The sequence below is a fragment of the Urocitellus parryii genome, chromosome 6, assembly GCF_045843805.1.
Source record: "Urocitellus parryii isolate mUroPar1 chromosome 6, mUroPar1.hap1, whole genome shotgun sequence".
In the NCBI taxonomy this organism is placed as follows: Eukaryota; Metazoa; Chordata; class Mammalia; order Rodentia; family Sciuridae; genus Urocitellus; species Urocitellus parryii.
In genome coordinates, this window is record NC_135536.1 from 27,060,196 (window position 1) to 27,075,967 (window position 15,772).

The 15,772-nt window shown below is 37.6% G+C and overlaps 1 protein-coding gene across 3 annotated transcripts in view; it reads right to left on the reverse strand.

Moving 5' to 3' along the window:
* Gpatch2l (G-patch domain containing 2 like) overlaps positions 1–15,772 on the reverse strand; it is a 57,860-nt gene that overhangs the window by 13,724 nt on the left and 28,364 nt on the right. For all 3 annotated transcript variants that reach the window (XM_077799561.1, XM_026402277.2, XM_077799562.1), the window contains exons 8-9: positions 14,334–14,419; positions 2,073–2,167 (exon numbers count right to left, since the gene is read on the reverse strand). In XM_077799561.1, coding sequence (XP_077655687.1) covers positions 2,073–2,167; positions 14,334–14,419 — 181 coding nt within the window. The remainder of the gene's footprint in view (positions 1–2,072; positions 2,168–14,333; positions 14,420–15,772) is intronic.

Genomic DNA, 15,772 nt, shown 5'->3' on the forward strand with positions numbered 1-15,772 from the left:
TATGTCCTTCACCTCCATGGGGCACTCAGGTTGTAGGTAGAAAAAAAAAATGCTCAGTGAAGCAGGGCTTAGTCAACAAGTGAGATGAGAGCAGTTGGGTTCAGTAGGGGAAATGTTTAACGCTAAGGTCTTGTTTAATTCCCCACTACATTTCCTGATTTGAATATGGAATAAGTATTTTATACTCATCCCAATGGTTCTGTTTTTATAAAGAATTAAAGGCTAAAAAAAAGAAATTGATATTAAGGAGAAAAAAAGATAACAGAGGAAGTTTTGTTTAATACTTCAAATACCACAGACTGGATGAGGACATGGATTTTGATGCAGGGTCACAATCTGGAACCAATCCTGCCGTATATTAAAAACCAGAACATCCACAGTGTTTAGAGGACAGCTCTACAGGCGCTAGACTCTAATATTAATCAATCATGTGAACTTGCAGAAGTGATTTAAGCCTCAGTTTTCTCATGTATAAATGGGAATAAAAATAGTATCTATCTTATGAAGATGTTGCATAGTTTAAATGAAATAATGCATGCAAAGTATTCAGTGAAGGGCCTGGCCATATGGCCATATGAAAAGCACTATATAAACTTATCATAATCATTAAACCTGTAATTTAAGATTGTCCTATATGAACCACCAACAGGCAATCATCTCAAACAGAAGCTCAAAGAGGTTGATACCAGAGTATGCTGAAACTCACTAAGTAAAGGCAGGCAGGTAGAATTCGATACCTGCCTAAGGTTTACTCTTCATTCAGCTGTAATCATGCTATACTGTATGGTACAGACTGAGTATCCCTTTCTAAAGATGCTTGGGACCAGAGTGTTTCTGATTTGAGATTTTTTTTTCAGATTTTGGAACATTTGCATATATGGAACATTTAGGATGGAACCCAAGTTCAAACAACAAAATTCATTTTTATTTTATGAACACTTTATATGCATAGCCTAAAAGTAACTTATACAATATTTTTACTGCATCTGCATTTTGGCTGCAACCTGTCACATGAGATCAAGTGTAGAATAATCCATTTATGGTGTATCACGTCAATGCTCAGAAAAGTTTCAGATTTTGGAGCATTTCAGATTTCAGATTTTTGAATTTGGGGTGTTCAATCTGTATTTTCTAAGGAGAATAAAACAATTTATTATGTGCTCAATATCCAATGTATATTTTTAACAGTACTGGATTTGAACCCAGGTCCTTACATGTGGTAGGCAATGCTCTACCATTGAGCTACATTCCCAGCCTTTCTTTTAAATTTTATTTTGAGATAGGGTATCACTAAATTGCCCAGGCTGGCCTTAAACTTGCAATCCTTCTACCTCAGTCTCCCAAGTATCTTTAATATCTGACATTTTTAACAATATGCATGTAGTGAATTATATAAATCTTAAATGTCTAGCTCAATAATCTTCACAGAAATTATGCAGATATATAAATATCCAGGTAATCCCTACCTGGTTCATGATATGTAGCATTTCCAGCATCCCAGGTTTTTTGGTATTCTTTCTTGGTCATAACCTCCCACACCAAATATAACCACTATTTTGGCTCCTACCAACTAGTATTAGTTTTGAACAGTAAACTAAAAAGTTTTAACCTGAAAAAAATTGTTTTTTTATTAAAAATTTCATGACTTGTAAAATACTACCACTCTACTATACATAAAGATAATAAGACTGTATCACACTACACACAAAAATAAGAATGTAAATGAAACCACAATTCCCTGTCTACTTACCAAACTGCCACCCCAAATGAATTTTCATTAACACGAACCCAATTTCCTCTCTATGCCAGAACAAGAGCCAGATAACTGAAGACTGCTAATAGTGGAATATAAGGTTTCAAAATCTAGAAAGCCACATGACAAAGTGAAAGGTACAGACTTTGGGATTAGAGAGAATGGGGCAGATTACTTCTCACAATCTGTTTTCCTATGTAAAATGGGAATAAAATGACCTACCTAATTTGTAAAGATTACACAAAAAGGTATATGAAACACATAATTTAGTCCCTGAAACACAGAAGGTACTCAATAACTGGTAACTACATATAATCACCTGCACTGGGGCTGGATAGAGATGCTGCAGCTACAGGTTTCCGTTTCCTCTTGATGTCACGTGAACATGGTGGTCCCCAATGTACATTTGGCTGCCTGCAGAAATGAAAAGAGAAAATGTGCTTTTAACTTTGTACTTCTTATTGTCTGAAAGACATTATGTTTAACCCAGAAGAAACCATGACCCGTTACAAACAAAACGGGCACCATGTGTCATTGAGCATTAGCACAAGATTATTCAGAAATTAATGAAAATTCACTCTTTACCCATAATACACACCACTCTATAAATGTTTTTACCTGCTCTCAGAGTAGCAGACATTCAAGATTAATTTCAATAAATGTTTTATCACATGCTGATTTTTATAAAATTATTTTTCATGAAAATGATAACTGCAATTGTTCTAAATTCACTAATGAAATACCTACTCCCAAGTGATAATATATTGAAAAGTTTAATGCTGCATGAACATAGATATTTGCACAGAATTTTAATAGGAAGTTTAACCCTTCTTCTACTACATATCTAAATTTTTAATACTATCTATATCACAAGTTAAATAAATTGGTGTCTGAGACTTTTTTAAAAATATATTTGTAGTTGGACACAATACTTTTATTTATTTATTTTTATGTGGTGCTGAGAATCGAACCCAGGGCCTTGCATGTGCTAGGTGAGCACTCTACAACTGAACCACAATCCCAGCTCAGTTTCTGAGACTTTTAAAAATATAAATTATGTACCAATATTGTGCTCCCTCATCCAAATATTTAGTTTATTTTTAAAAACAATAGACTGAGAACTTAAATCTTGGGGGGAAAAAAAGATTCTCTGAAAGATGATAGACTTAATAATGAAATAGCTTATATACTATTTTAGTTCCTCACTGTTCCTCACTTTCTCCTTTCTCTTGTACTAGACAGATCCTGCCCCTGTTAAAGGACCAAGTAGAGTTTCACCTTTACATAAACCTTTCAAACATCTAAGGCCTTATCTACCATGAGTCATTACTTAACTGGTGTACATATATCTTGTTTTCCTATGAAACTTAATCTCCTGAAAATAAGAACAGGGATCCTGAGAACAAGAACCATATTTATTTATACTTCTTTCACAATTTTCCCATGATCTACCAACATCAGCACAAGGCACATCCTTGATGCTTGCCAGGTACGTATTGACTAGAATAAAAATTTTAGTGAGCTGGGGATAATGATTCAGTGGGAGAACACTTTCTTGGCATAAATGAGGCCCTGGAGTTCCATCCCCAGCACCACAAAAATAAAAAGAATAAAAATTCTAAAAATCAAATGGCCAACAGAATACTTAAAAGTGGTTTAAATGGTAAATACAGTAAATTTTAAATACGTTTTACCACAATATTAAAAATTAGCCAAAGTACAAAACATAAAAAGGAGCTGGGTGCCGCACGCCTATAATCCCAGCAGCTTGGGAGGCTGAGGCAGAAGGATCAAGAGTTCAAATCCACCCTCAGCAAAAGCAAAGCACTAAGCAATTCAGTGAGACCCTGTCTCTAAATTAAATACAAAATAGGGCTGGGAATATGGCTCAGTGGTCGAATGCCCCTGAGTTCAATCCCTGGTACACCCCCTCACCCTCCCCCGAAAAAACACATATAAAAATGAATTTAATAAAATTATACAAGATGAACTCCTAATTTGTAGTTCCAAATGGGGATCAAGTCTCATGGCTGAATAGTCTTAAAACTAGAACCTCAAATCTAAGAGAACCTAGGTAATAAGGGAATAATAATAAGACAAAAGTCAAATGGACAAATTCTCCTATTCAGCAGGACCTCAATCTGGCAATTTCCACAGCGCATGTACACATATGTATGTTTCTCTAAAGAGCAAAAGCTTAAGAGTTGATTCAATTTATAAACAGAAAAATATAAGTATCTGACTGGAATCTTAGCAAGATTTTTAGAATGCAAAGAATGTTATATGATGAGATTTACAATATAAGGCCAGTGGTCATGAAAATTCCATCCAGATCACCTTTTATCCATCAGTCCCCCCACATGGAAAAAGAGTTCATTTTAAGTTATATACTCCATGAGTAGTTAATTCTCAAAGCTGAAATAATTAATTCTGAATAAATGTGTAGAGAAAACAGTTCATTTCTCATATCCTGTGCAAATCCAGGGAATGAGTCTAAATTCAGCATGTTGATTTAGTAATAAATTAACACAGATGACAGAGCATCAAAGTTACTTCTGACTGAACAGAGGTGGTAACTCCCCTTGAAGCCAAGGAACAGGCAGAAAAGAAAGTGGCACTACAAAATTGTGTTCCTCAGCCAAAGAGAGGAGAAAATGTGCAGAAAAGAGCTTCCATTTTTTCCATCAACAAGGTACATGGGACCCAAACTCAAACTCCCAAGAGCTTTTACCTAATTCAGTCATGAATTACAGAAAGGGAAATAAAATCAAAAGATAACTGTTTGTATTCATACTTCTTTCTTCTTTAACCAAGCTCACTAAAGAAATCTCCAGAACTCCTCAGAGTAAGTGTTAACACCATTCCTTCAACCCAAACTATGTTATTAGACTTCAGTAAGGTGTGAGACCGAAAGGACTAGAAGGGTTCTTTTCTGGTAATGTTCATTTTCTTGATCTGGATGCTGATTAACTTAGTTGTGACTTTGACAAGTCATCGAGTGTATATTTCTTTGTATACTTTTTTTGTGTATATTTAAAATTTTAATTAAAAATTGCTTCTTTGAGATCAATATTTACAATATTCTGAGTTTTATATGAGAAGCAAAATGAGAAGCATAAGAGAAGTACTCAAGAGAATGTTAAGACATCAATTCCTAGAAGATCAACTTAGGCCAAACTCAATAAGTCCTGGTGTTTTTTCTACATTTCCTCCATCATTTTCCCAGCTTTGCATGTTTCATTATGTCAGTAACAAGGTTCAGGCTCCATATTCTAGAATCCTTTATGGATCTAGTCAGTAACACTTACCTCACAATTTCAAGGAAGTAAAAAGATGAAACTATTAATGTACCAAAATGTTCATAAATTTTGGTGTTTTAAAAAACATTTAGCAAAATGAAAATAAGTATTATCTACCTATTATTATGCACACAAGTTATTAAACGGTATTACACTGTGTAACATTCTCTGGGGGCCACCTGTGGACTCACTGGCTCAGCCAGTCCTCACATTTCCCTGCCTGAAGGTGATGGTTCATCCATGCTCTACTCAGTAACACTAAGCACTTTAGTGTTAACAACGCTACATTGAATGAACCCTGACTACTAAGCCACCAGCCTATTCTTTCTCTTGGCGGTAAATTGTCTACATTTACCATGTCATTCCCACTTCTAATTGTTGCCTTGAGCACTCTAAATCCTTCAAATTTTATAAATTCCTCTGGTTAAAACTTAGGAAAAAACTGCCATCTCCTAAAGAAACCAGGTAACAAAGCTTATTAAGACAATAACCTTATTTTGTTGTAATAGTATGTTATTTTTGTGTGGACTGTTTTCTTTCTACTCAGCAGTTTTGGTTCTTTCTCTATTCACTAAGTTTTTACTGAACAACTCCTCTGTGCCAAGCATTGTACTAAACCGAGGATACAGTTACAAAGCAGACAATCTCTGCTTTCATGGGTTTTAACCTAGTAGTATGAGCAGCCGCATAGTTTTTCTGGTTACAGAAAACAAATAATGGAGAAAGAGAGGTGGCAATAAAGAGGGGCAAGTTCATTCCTAAAACTCAGCTTAAATATGTCTTTCCTCTTAAAACACTTCTCTCAAGACTCATCTCCAGGTTGAAGAGCTATATATCACAGGAGGCAGAACACAACAGCATAGCTCTGGGCTGAGTAGATGAAGAAAATTTTTCATTTTCTATGTCCCTTCCTATATTTGAGAGGAAAGAAGAGAAACTGTTGAATTGTTGCAAAAGGACAATTAGGATATTTTTCTTCTTTTTTGATTTTAAGTAAATGCTTATATTTAGGTTGTATTTATAGCCCACATGAGGGCTCCATGTGCTTGGGAAGAACGTCACAGGACAAAGAAGGAAGTGGACCCAGAATAAGCCTGGGAAAAATAAAAAAGAATCTGGGTGCTTGGAGCAAAAGGATGTGAAGGCAACTAGAAGTGGAACCAGCAGGCCGTAGAGCACACCAACACCAAAACGGCCCTGCTTGGGAGTAAAGAATATTAAGTGTGGGACTGGATGGGCCCCTCATGTTATTCTGTAGAACCTCAGCATGTGGGTAGGCAATTACTGCAGTCTCCACCTCCTATTCAAGAGGCTGTTCCAGGTTTATTTTAAATTCCCAAATAATTCCATATCATCAAGTGTATACATAAAAATTTAGGAAGGAGAAGAAAAATAAAGAGGTTGATTTCCTCCTCATACCATTTTCATTTAGGCATACACAATTACCTGGCTCCCTTTCTTTATAATATATTACTTACTCAATGTGTGTAACTTTTTACCATCACAAAATGGAAACTAAAAAGGGACAATGAAGAAATGAGGTAGCAGAAAGAATTAAAAAAAAAAAAAAGAGTTGAAGCTTCCCCAACACAAAGACCTTTCCTGCAGACAGAAAAGGCAGAAGATTTAACCAGATTTTTAAAAATTCTCTTGCAAGAGAAGTATATAACTATATACTGTTGTTCTTGTACTGCAAACCATGTCCATCAGGGGAAGGATCCTTCAGCCATTCAGGATACAATAGAAGCTAAGTAGAAATTGAGCTAAGAGCTCTACCACCTTATAAAACTTCCCTAAATTAGAGTGGTAAATGGTTACCAGAATCATATAATATATAGAGCATTTATAAAATACATATGTCCCATCAAACTCCTTATTTAGTAGGCTGGAGTGGGAATAGAATCAGTAATATACTTGTTTTGAAATTTGTCCTGAGATAATTCTGGTTAAGTGCCTACTTACTGTAGAAATTACTGAGTTAAAAAATCTACCAAATTCCCAAAGCCAACCTAGTCAATAAAAAAGATCTAACTATATAGCCTAAAGAATAATAGAATGATTAAATGAATATAAATTTAGATAAAAATATTGCTCCCTGGTACACAAGCAATTAACCTAGAGAAAAGACAGGCTTCATTTGCTCCATTTCATCTGATCAGGGCCTCAGGGACAATCTACACTCAGGCCAGTGAACACTTGGGGCACAGGCTTCTTTTCTAGTGTGAGTACTGGGCTCCAGGCTTTCCCTCTAAAGGCTGCATTCTTCACTGCGGCGGCATTTGCCAGAAAGGATGCAGAGAAGGCAGAGGAAATGAGCATTAAAAGCAATAAATATATCTTCTTAAAAAATTCTTACTTCAGAAATGGTCACTAAAATTCTTATAAGTGTGAAGGTGAATGCTGAAGATTAACAATTAATTGAAAGAGTATTCTTTACATCTACACATAAACACAACATTTCTACTTTATTTTTACTGCAGGGAACTGAAAGATCAGGTGAGTTTTTTAAACTGCAGTGTTACTTAGGAAACGGGGCAGATCACATGTCCCTGGGGCAGGAATGTACTTTTAGGTGAAAAAAAAAAAAATACTTTGAGAAATACATGCATGTTTAATAGAACCAATGTTGGCAAAAAATAACTGAAGTGATTGCTTTCAGTTTAGAACAAAGATGTTGAGTCACTCCTAAGGAGCAAAAACAGTCTTTTTCTGCCAATGGCACACTAATTTAAGGAATAGTTCACCTTCAAAAAATCACTTGTTTTTTTAAAAGCCGCTGAGAAGTTCACTTTTGTATGAAGTAGAAATAAAATTTAATGTAAAAAGTATTGCTGTACCTTTTCTTAAATATAAACAAATAACTACTACTATCAAGGGGAAAAATGTGATGTTTTTAAGGACCAAAGGTCTATCTATCATATACTCCAACTATTCTCTTTAATTACTCATCTATTCACCTCAATTATTGTAAAAAAATTTATAGGGGCCCACCCTGGTTGTAAATTACTATGTTGGCTGTGGAAAGGGGAGGCACATAATAACCGAGCTACGGCCCTGTTCCCCAGGAGCTCATGACATGGGGGAAGGTTTATTTGTAACTACAGAAATAATAATCAGAGACAGTGAGATGTAATCAAGGAACAAGTCAAGTGCTAGGGTAAAATGAGGGAGAGGATTAAACTTAGGGAAGAGACATCCCTCACTAAGCTATGATTTTTACATTCGAAGTTAACTGTCATTTATTAAACACCCAGTACAGGAAAGACTTTCACGGACTTGTGCATGGGAAGATCCAGTCTAGGACACCAGGAGCAGCTAGAGAGAGAAAACCACTTCACAATTACCATAGGGAACAGAGAGGGTTTGTTTCGGAGGAAGAGAGCCTCAATGTCTTTCACTCAAATCTAACACTCAGCAATCTGTGACAAACTGCTCACTAGCCCCTGAGAAGCTTCTTTAATCTACTTCTGTCAGCTGGACCAAGACAGGACAACAGCAAGCTGGCTTATTCCAGCCAAAGGAGCAGAATCACTTGGCATCCACTTGGAACATGGGTAAACCACAACAGAAAAACTGGAAGAGAATTCTTTTATCACTCCACCTAGGCAGTAAGATGCCAGCCAGCTAAGCTGCTGTAAACAAGACCTTCCAATAGAGGACAAAAGACCCAAGGACTGCTCAGTATATTGAGAGGTTTCAATAGGCTTGAGCAGATTTTTTTTTTTTTTTTTTTTAAAGAGAGAGAAATTTAATATTTATTTATTTTTAGTTCTCGGCGGACACAACATCTTTGTTGGTATGTGGTGCTGAGGATCGAACCCGGGCCGCACGCATACCAGGCGAGTGCGCTACCGCCTGAGCCACATCCCCAGCCCAAGCTTGAGCAGTTTTAAGGACAACATTTTAGCAGAAGCATTACTTCACACAGCTAAAACTAAGGCACCCGAGGTGAGCAAGAGCTTCTGCACATCCTACCATCCCAACACCCCGGCATCCCAGCATCCCAGACTCTTGACAAAGAACTAACTAAAGGTTCCTTCCCCCAAGCCCTGGGGTAAAACCTGAGGCTGTTTATTATGGCTCCAAAGGTCAAAATTAATAGCATGAATTGGGTCGTCTTCTTGTTCTTTGAAACTCCTTGTCAAGTGGCACAGCCAGCTGGGCACACAACTCTGATATGCAGATCATAACGTTTTTGAACAGATAAAATGAATTACAATGAGTGCAGCCTATCATATTTCAACTCTCTAATGGGCAGGAAGGTGTCTCTCTTCTTTACCCAACACTGTCCAAATGCCTCCTTGAACAGGCTATTTGAGGCCATTTAAAGTTCTCAAGAATCTGTACTATATCTTATTAGCAAATGACTCTGGAAGCTAATTCAAAGTCCTTAAAATTACAATTACCCTAAGGACAGGATAGGGAAGAAACTCTATAAGAAAAATAATGTTTGCTACCAGGATATCAAATATTCATGTATATTATTTCATTTCAATCCTCACCAGCCCAGTAAGAAAAGTATTAGTACTTTCACTTTAAACATAAGTAACTGGAGAATGGGGAGGTTGTCATTTGCCCAAGTGAAGCCAAGATTCTTACCTGTGTCTGCCTCACATTCATACCCACACTCTTAATCTCATACTGACTTTGCCAGGATATCACAACAAAGAAAAAAAAACCACAAAAACTATGAGACTTTTCATTAGTTCATTAAAGAACACATATAATATCTGCATACCAAGCTGGCATCTGCCACTCTTACTGGAAATGAAAATGAGATTTCTCAAATGAAAAGCTGTCTATTTACAAAGGAACAGACCTATGAAATTAAGATATAAAACAATTGCTTTGCTATTTTAGAACTTAAGAAAGAAGAAATGGAAATAGTGGTGCATTACCAATCACCATCCAAAACAGAGAAAAAGTCATGAAAGTTGGAAAAAAATCTAACTGCTATGAAATACTCAATAATGACAACTGGTGACTTGTACATTTTACAAAGAGCAGACAGTAGCAATTGGTAAGTTCTAGAGAGTGTTTCCTATAGATAATAATGGTAAGAAAAGCTATCCATCACAATCAATCTCTCATTTTAGGAAAGGCTGCCTATAGCTATAGCTCTAGTCTCATCACAAATCTGTGACTGTGCCCTTGACAACAATACCCCTGCCTCTATCAGAGCACCAATCACACCATCTGCTGTTTGAGCAGCAGCAATTTTAAACACAAAGTATTACTACTTTAATGGTAAATCTCAGTACTAGCAACCAAAACAAACAAACAAAACAGTTTGTGAATTTTATCCACACACCCAGCCAACTATATAACTGTCCACTCATCTATCCAACAAGCCTCCAACCTCCCCATTTATCACTATGTGCTGGGCACTGTGCTAGATACTAACACTTTCCTTCATCTGCAGTGGCTTCTCCAAAGCGAAGTCTAGAGGCCTACCTCCCGTGAGGAGTCATGCTCATGATGCCAAAGTACAGAGATTGTGCCAATTCTGCAACGTGAGTCCTTATTAAGCAAACTACAAAGCATCGTCATTCAAACCATATGCATTTGGGATGACAGTTCTTAACCCTGGCTGCATATTAGCCACCTGAAGAGCTTTAAAATAATGCCAATGCCTGGGTCTCATTCCAGACCAACTAAATCAGAATCTCTGGAGGTGGGGCCCAGCATGGATATATTTTTTAAAGCTTCTCAGGTGATTCCAAAGGGAAATTCCAGGGTTGAAAACCCTAAACTAAGTATTTTTAGAGTGGTATTTCTGAAAACCCCTTAATTCACAAATCTATTAGATGGTATAAAGACCACAAAATTCCCCCTGCACCCACTGCCCGGTCATCTGAGCTGCATTAAAATGATACATCCATAGTGTTATCTTAAAATTACAGTCCCATTACTTTTTGTTTATAGCAATGAAATACTAAAAAAGAGGTTATTCATTGCTGCCTCCCTCCAGATGCCCCCAGGCCTATGCTGAGAACCCCGAGCTGCATGTGGATCTTGAGGTGGCCTTGTTCTCATGCAATAGCTGAGTGTTTGGTAGAGTGCAACTGGCAGTGTCCAGGCAAGCAGCAGCCTCAGCTCAGTTCCAGGACAGGAGGGAACCTTCATAGTCCAGGCATGATTATCAGACTCTTTGTGCTCTTAAAGGAGAGTAATTATAGGCATGTGAAAAAAGGGAAGCTCTCCCGGAGGAACTCTTCCTCACATGCTTCCCAAGAGGCATGAGGGCCATTAAAAATTCCATGATGAAGAGGAAAAACAGCCTGGGAACAGCCAGGAGGCAATACAGCAAATTAATACACCAGCCCTCCTCGGGGAAAGCTGTGATAAAACAGGAAACACTTCTCTCTTTGCAAAATAAAATTATACCACTAATGATAACATAGTCACCACACACACGAATTGTTCTAATGATGGGTGTAAAATTCCCACTGCTGCCTAAATGCTTTGAAAGAAATATTTTCTTACTACAAATAAAATGGGACAAGAAAAAGAAAAAATTTCCATTCAAAACACTTTTTAACATAGTCACTCAGCTGCCTCTTCTCTGCCATCACTCCTCGTTTACATTCCCTCCTTGGGGCCAGGCTTTTGTTAAATGGTCACCTCTTCACAAAACCCACTGCCCTGTTCCAAGTCCAGTCTCCTCAGTCCCTCACACTGGAGATGGACTGCACCTTCTCCACTGACCTCTTGCTAGGCAGGGGTACCTCCAAGAACTTAAGTCTTTCATCATTCACATTTCCTGGAAACTGCATAGAGGTCACTTGTGCTGATTATTTCCCACAGAGAAGTGGTTGCTACACTTGACTGACTGACCCTCATTCAGTAAAAACTCTGAGGAAATAGTTATTATATATAATACATTATGTGTGTGCATATTATGTACGTACACATTAAACATGTGCTAGTAGACAAATAGGTATACAGTTTAAAACAAAAAAAACTTCAAAGATAAGCTAATAAATAAATGTGAAGTTTAAAAAAGTTTTTTACTCCTACCTTCAAGAACTTCTTGCATGCAACTTAGAACTCACCAGCCTGGGAATGCTACCCAGGAGTAAGGACAAAGATTATCCATAATTGTTCACAGTTTCTCTCCTTTGCTTTTAGCAGTGGTCTAAAGCAATAGTCAGTATTTCCCTAGAGCCAAGTATACCAAAGCTTGGCTGAGACTTCCTAGTATTTCCCAGCCCATCCACAAGCAAGCCAGGTAAAGGAATGAAGATAATGATGTGGATAATGAGATACACAAAGAAATAAGAAACTGCCACCTATCCCAGCCAGAGGGCTGAGACTTTTAAAGGAATTAAAATCTAAGGAAAGTACTGATATTGACCCTAGCACAGCACAGCTCTAGGCAGCAGAGGAAAAGGGAAGACAGCAAAGTAATCTGTTTTGAGTATTGGATATGACAGGGTGAAGCTCATAACTTCTTCCCAGAGTATACACAGCCATTAATTTGTTTGGTATCAAGACAAAAAGCTAGAGGACTGCTCTCCCATGCAGTGAACTTTTTTTTTTTTTTGGTTACTGGGGATTGAACCCAAGGGCACTCAACCACTGAGCCACATCCCCAGCCTTTTTATATTTTATTTAGAGACAAAATCTCACTAAGTTGCTCAGGGACTTGCTAAGTTGCTGAGGCTAACTTTGAACTTACCATCCTCCTACCTCAGGGTATTACAGGTGTGTGCCACCACACTTGGCGTGGAGTGAATTCTTGAGGCTTTCTGAGTATCACCACCTCTAAGAAAATCTCCCCTAAACCTTTAAGTTAGGGCTCTCCTCTGTACTTTGTATCATCCAGATACAAATTGCTATTGCAACTGTCAGTTTCTATAACTGACTTTCCCACAAGAATATAAGCTCCTTTAGGGAAGTACCTGAAAAAGAGGCTGGCACATGGTAGGGAGTCAGCAAATGTTGAATGAATGAGTGATGAGTAAACAGCATGATACTGAAGGAAAGGCCTTACAGCGGCAGTTTACATGGGCACACAATTTTCTACATTCTTATTAACACCATTTACGATGAACTCTCTTTTTTTTAAGTTGTAGATGGAAACAATATCTTGATTTATTTTTATGTGGTGCTGAGGATTGAACCCAGTGCCTCACACATGGTAGGCAAGCGCCCTATCACTGAGCCACAACCCCAACTCCTAATGGTCTCTTTTCAAAAGATTTTTCCCCACTGAAATGCTACTTCTCCAAGTAGAAAAAGCTGGCAGTAGGTTATGGTACACAGTTCCAACTACTTCTATAAAAGAACAACTTCTTTGTGTAGCCTGCACCCAAAATTTATGAGTATATCTATTTAAGAATTTTTTAGAAAGAAAGAAAATCATCAGAACTTGAAAAGAAATTCTTGAAAAGAATCAGAAATAATAATTCTAAGGTCCACCAGTTAGCTGCTCTTTTGTCCAAAATAAGCCTGCTGAGGAATTCTATAAAACTATATGTACTTTCCATGAAACCTAAATTAAGAAAATTCACAATGAGAGGCATAAGATTCATTCATTTGACAATACCAGACACCTAACAAGTGCCAGACACAGATGCTAGGGGGAATTATTAGACAACAAGGCAAGATCCCTGCCCTTTGAAGCTGCTATTCTAGTGCAAGAGACATGTGGGGGGGGGGGGGAACCCTAATACGTAAAAGCATTATAGATTGTGGTAAGAGCTAAACAGGAAGGAAACACAATGAACAGAGAGTACTGCAGGTTGCCCCTTTAGGAAGGTGGTCTGAGTGGTCCTCCCTGAAGAGGTATCAACTGAGTTGTGGTGAGTAGGACCTCGAAGAGGTTTCCAAGCAAAAGAAACAAGAGTGAAGGTCTGAGGCAAGAAAAGCCTGTTCTTTTTGAAGAACAAAACGGAGCTCTCCAGTGCAGATGGATCTCTTCCCCAGAGAGGGGGAAGAATTATATGAAAGGAGGCTGGACAAGTAGGCAGAAATCAGATTATGCAGGGTTTTGCAGGTCATGGCAAGGAACATTAATAATGTTCTTTGAAGATGGGGCTTTTAGCAGGAGAAATAATATGAAATATGAGCCAGAAGACTGAGGTCACAGTTGAGACTTAATCACATACTAGCCATGTGACCACAGCAAAGACACCTCAGCCCTCAGCCTCAGTTTCTGCATCTGTAAAACATCTATTTATCTCTGAAGGTTGTATGGATAAAATTGGACCTATATACAAACTTTATAATCTGAAGTGTTATAAAAGAAGAAAATAACAGTCACTAAACAACAATACCTGGCAGAGCAGTGTGCTGGTGAACATCTTCGATGAGAAGCATCAGCAAGAACATCCAGGGAGTAAAGAGGAGAAAGGGGATTAAACTGTGGGGATAAATAAGATTTTTTTAGTAAGGTTTAAATGAAAGAGACCTGTTCCCAAAGGGCAGCCTACTGTTTACTTTTCTTTGACTATCCAATTTCTGTCGTACTAACATAGACACCGTTCCATAAGGTTGTGCACAGTTAATAGTGTGCCCAGGAGTGTGGCATAACTCATCTAGCACATCTCCAAAGAAAAAAATTCCTTGTTAAACAATAGTTCTTCAAAAACTTCTGATACCCAGTAAATATTTAAATGGCACAAGAGTGTATTTTCCAACTAGCATCACAGGAACTTACATCTAATGATTATCAACTATTTATCAGCCCCCTTTCCCAAGAAGACTAGTGCAAAATTACCTTTTTTGTTCCCTTATTCTGACAAATGTTTTTAACAGTAACTAGTGAGCACAGACCAGCAGCACAGTACAGCAAAGAGAGACTACACTACACTAGAATTGAAATACCTAATCTCAGTCCATCAAGTTGCTCAGTGTTTAAAATGACAAAGCCTCTTTGAGTTGTATTATCCTCATCTGCAGATTATATGTTACAGGGTTTTTGTTTGTTGTTTTTTAAAAGGCTAACTGAAATGTTGCTTTAAGGTTTCAAAATAATTTCAACTTTTCATCTGTAAACATTTATTGACCTCAAAAGGTAAGCCATGAGGAACAGAGTAATAGTTCAGTGGTGGAGTACACGCTTAGCATGTGCAAAGCCTTGGGTTCATCTCCAGCACAAAAACAAAAAGGGGGCTGTGAGGGTCAAATGGAATACAGTATGTGTAAAAGTACCTTGCTTTATGTTTACGTTAGCTTTCTTTGGACTTTTCCCAAAATAGCCCATTGTCAGCAACTTAATGCATCTTAAGATTGAAAGAGGGCTGGGCTGTAGTTCAATGGCAGAGCACTTCCTAGCATGTGTGAGGCACTGGGTTCAATCCTTAGCACCACATAAAAATGAACAGATAAAATAAAGGCATTCTGTCCATCTACAACTACAAAACAATTTCTAAAAAAGATTGGAAGAACTATGAATGACAACTTCAAAAGAATATAAGAATGTATACTAAGCCATAAAGGTGCTGGACCCAGTTCTACTTGCTGTATGACTTTGGGCAAACATTTTACAATACATGGACCTCCAGTTCCTCATTTGTACTTAACAGATCTGTAGTAGGTGATGACCACAGGTATCCTTCTGCCTTTGAATTCTCTGATATGAACATGATCAGAGCTCTAACTTAAGAATACCTAAACAGCAGTCTGTCACATGTTGCCTTCGTGATTTTTTCCTTACCTGACTCACTACTACATACTGTTTACCTAGTACTTTTCTTTATGCCAATTATTTTAA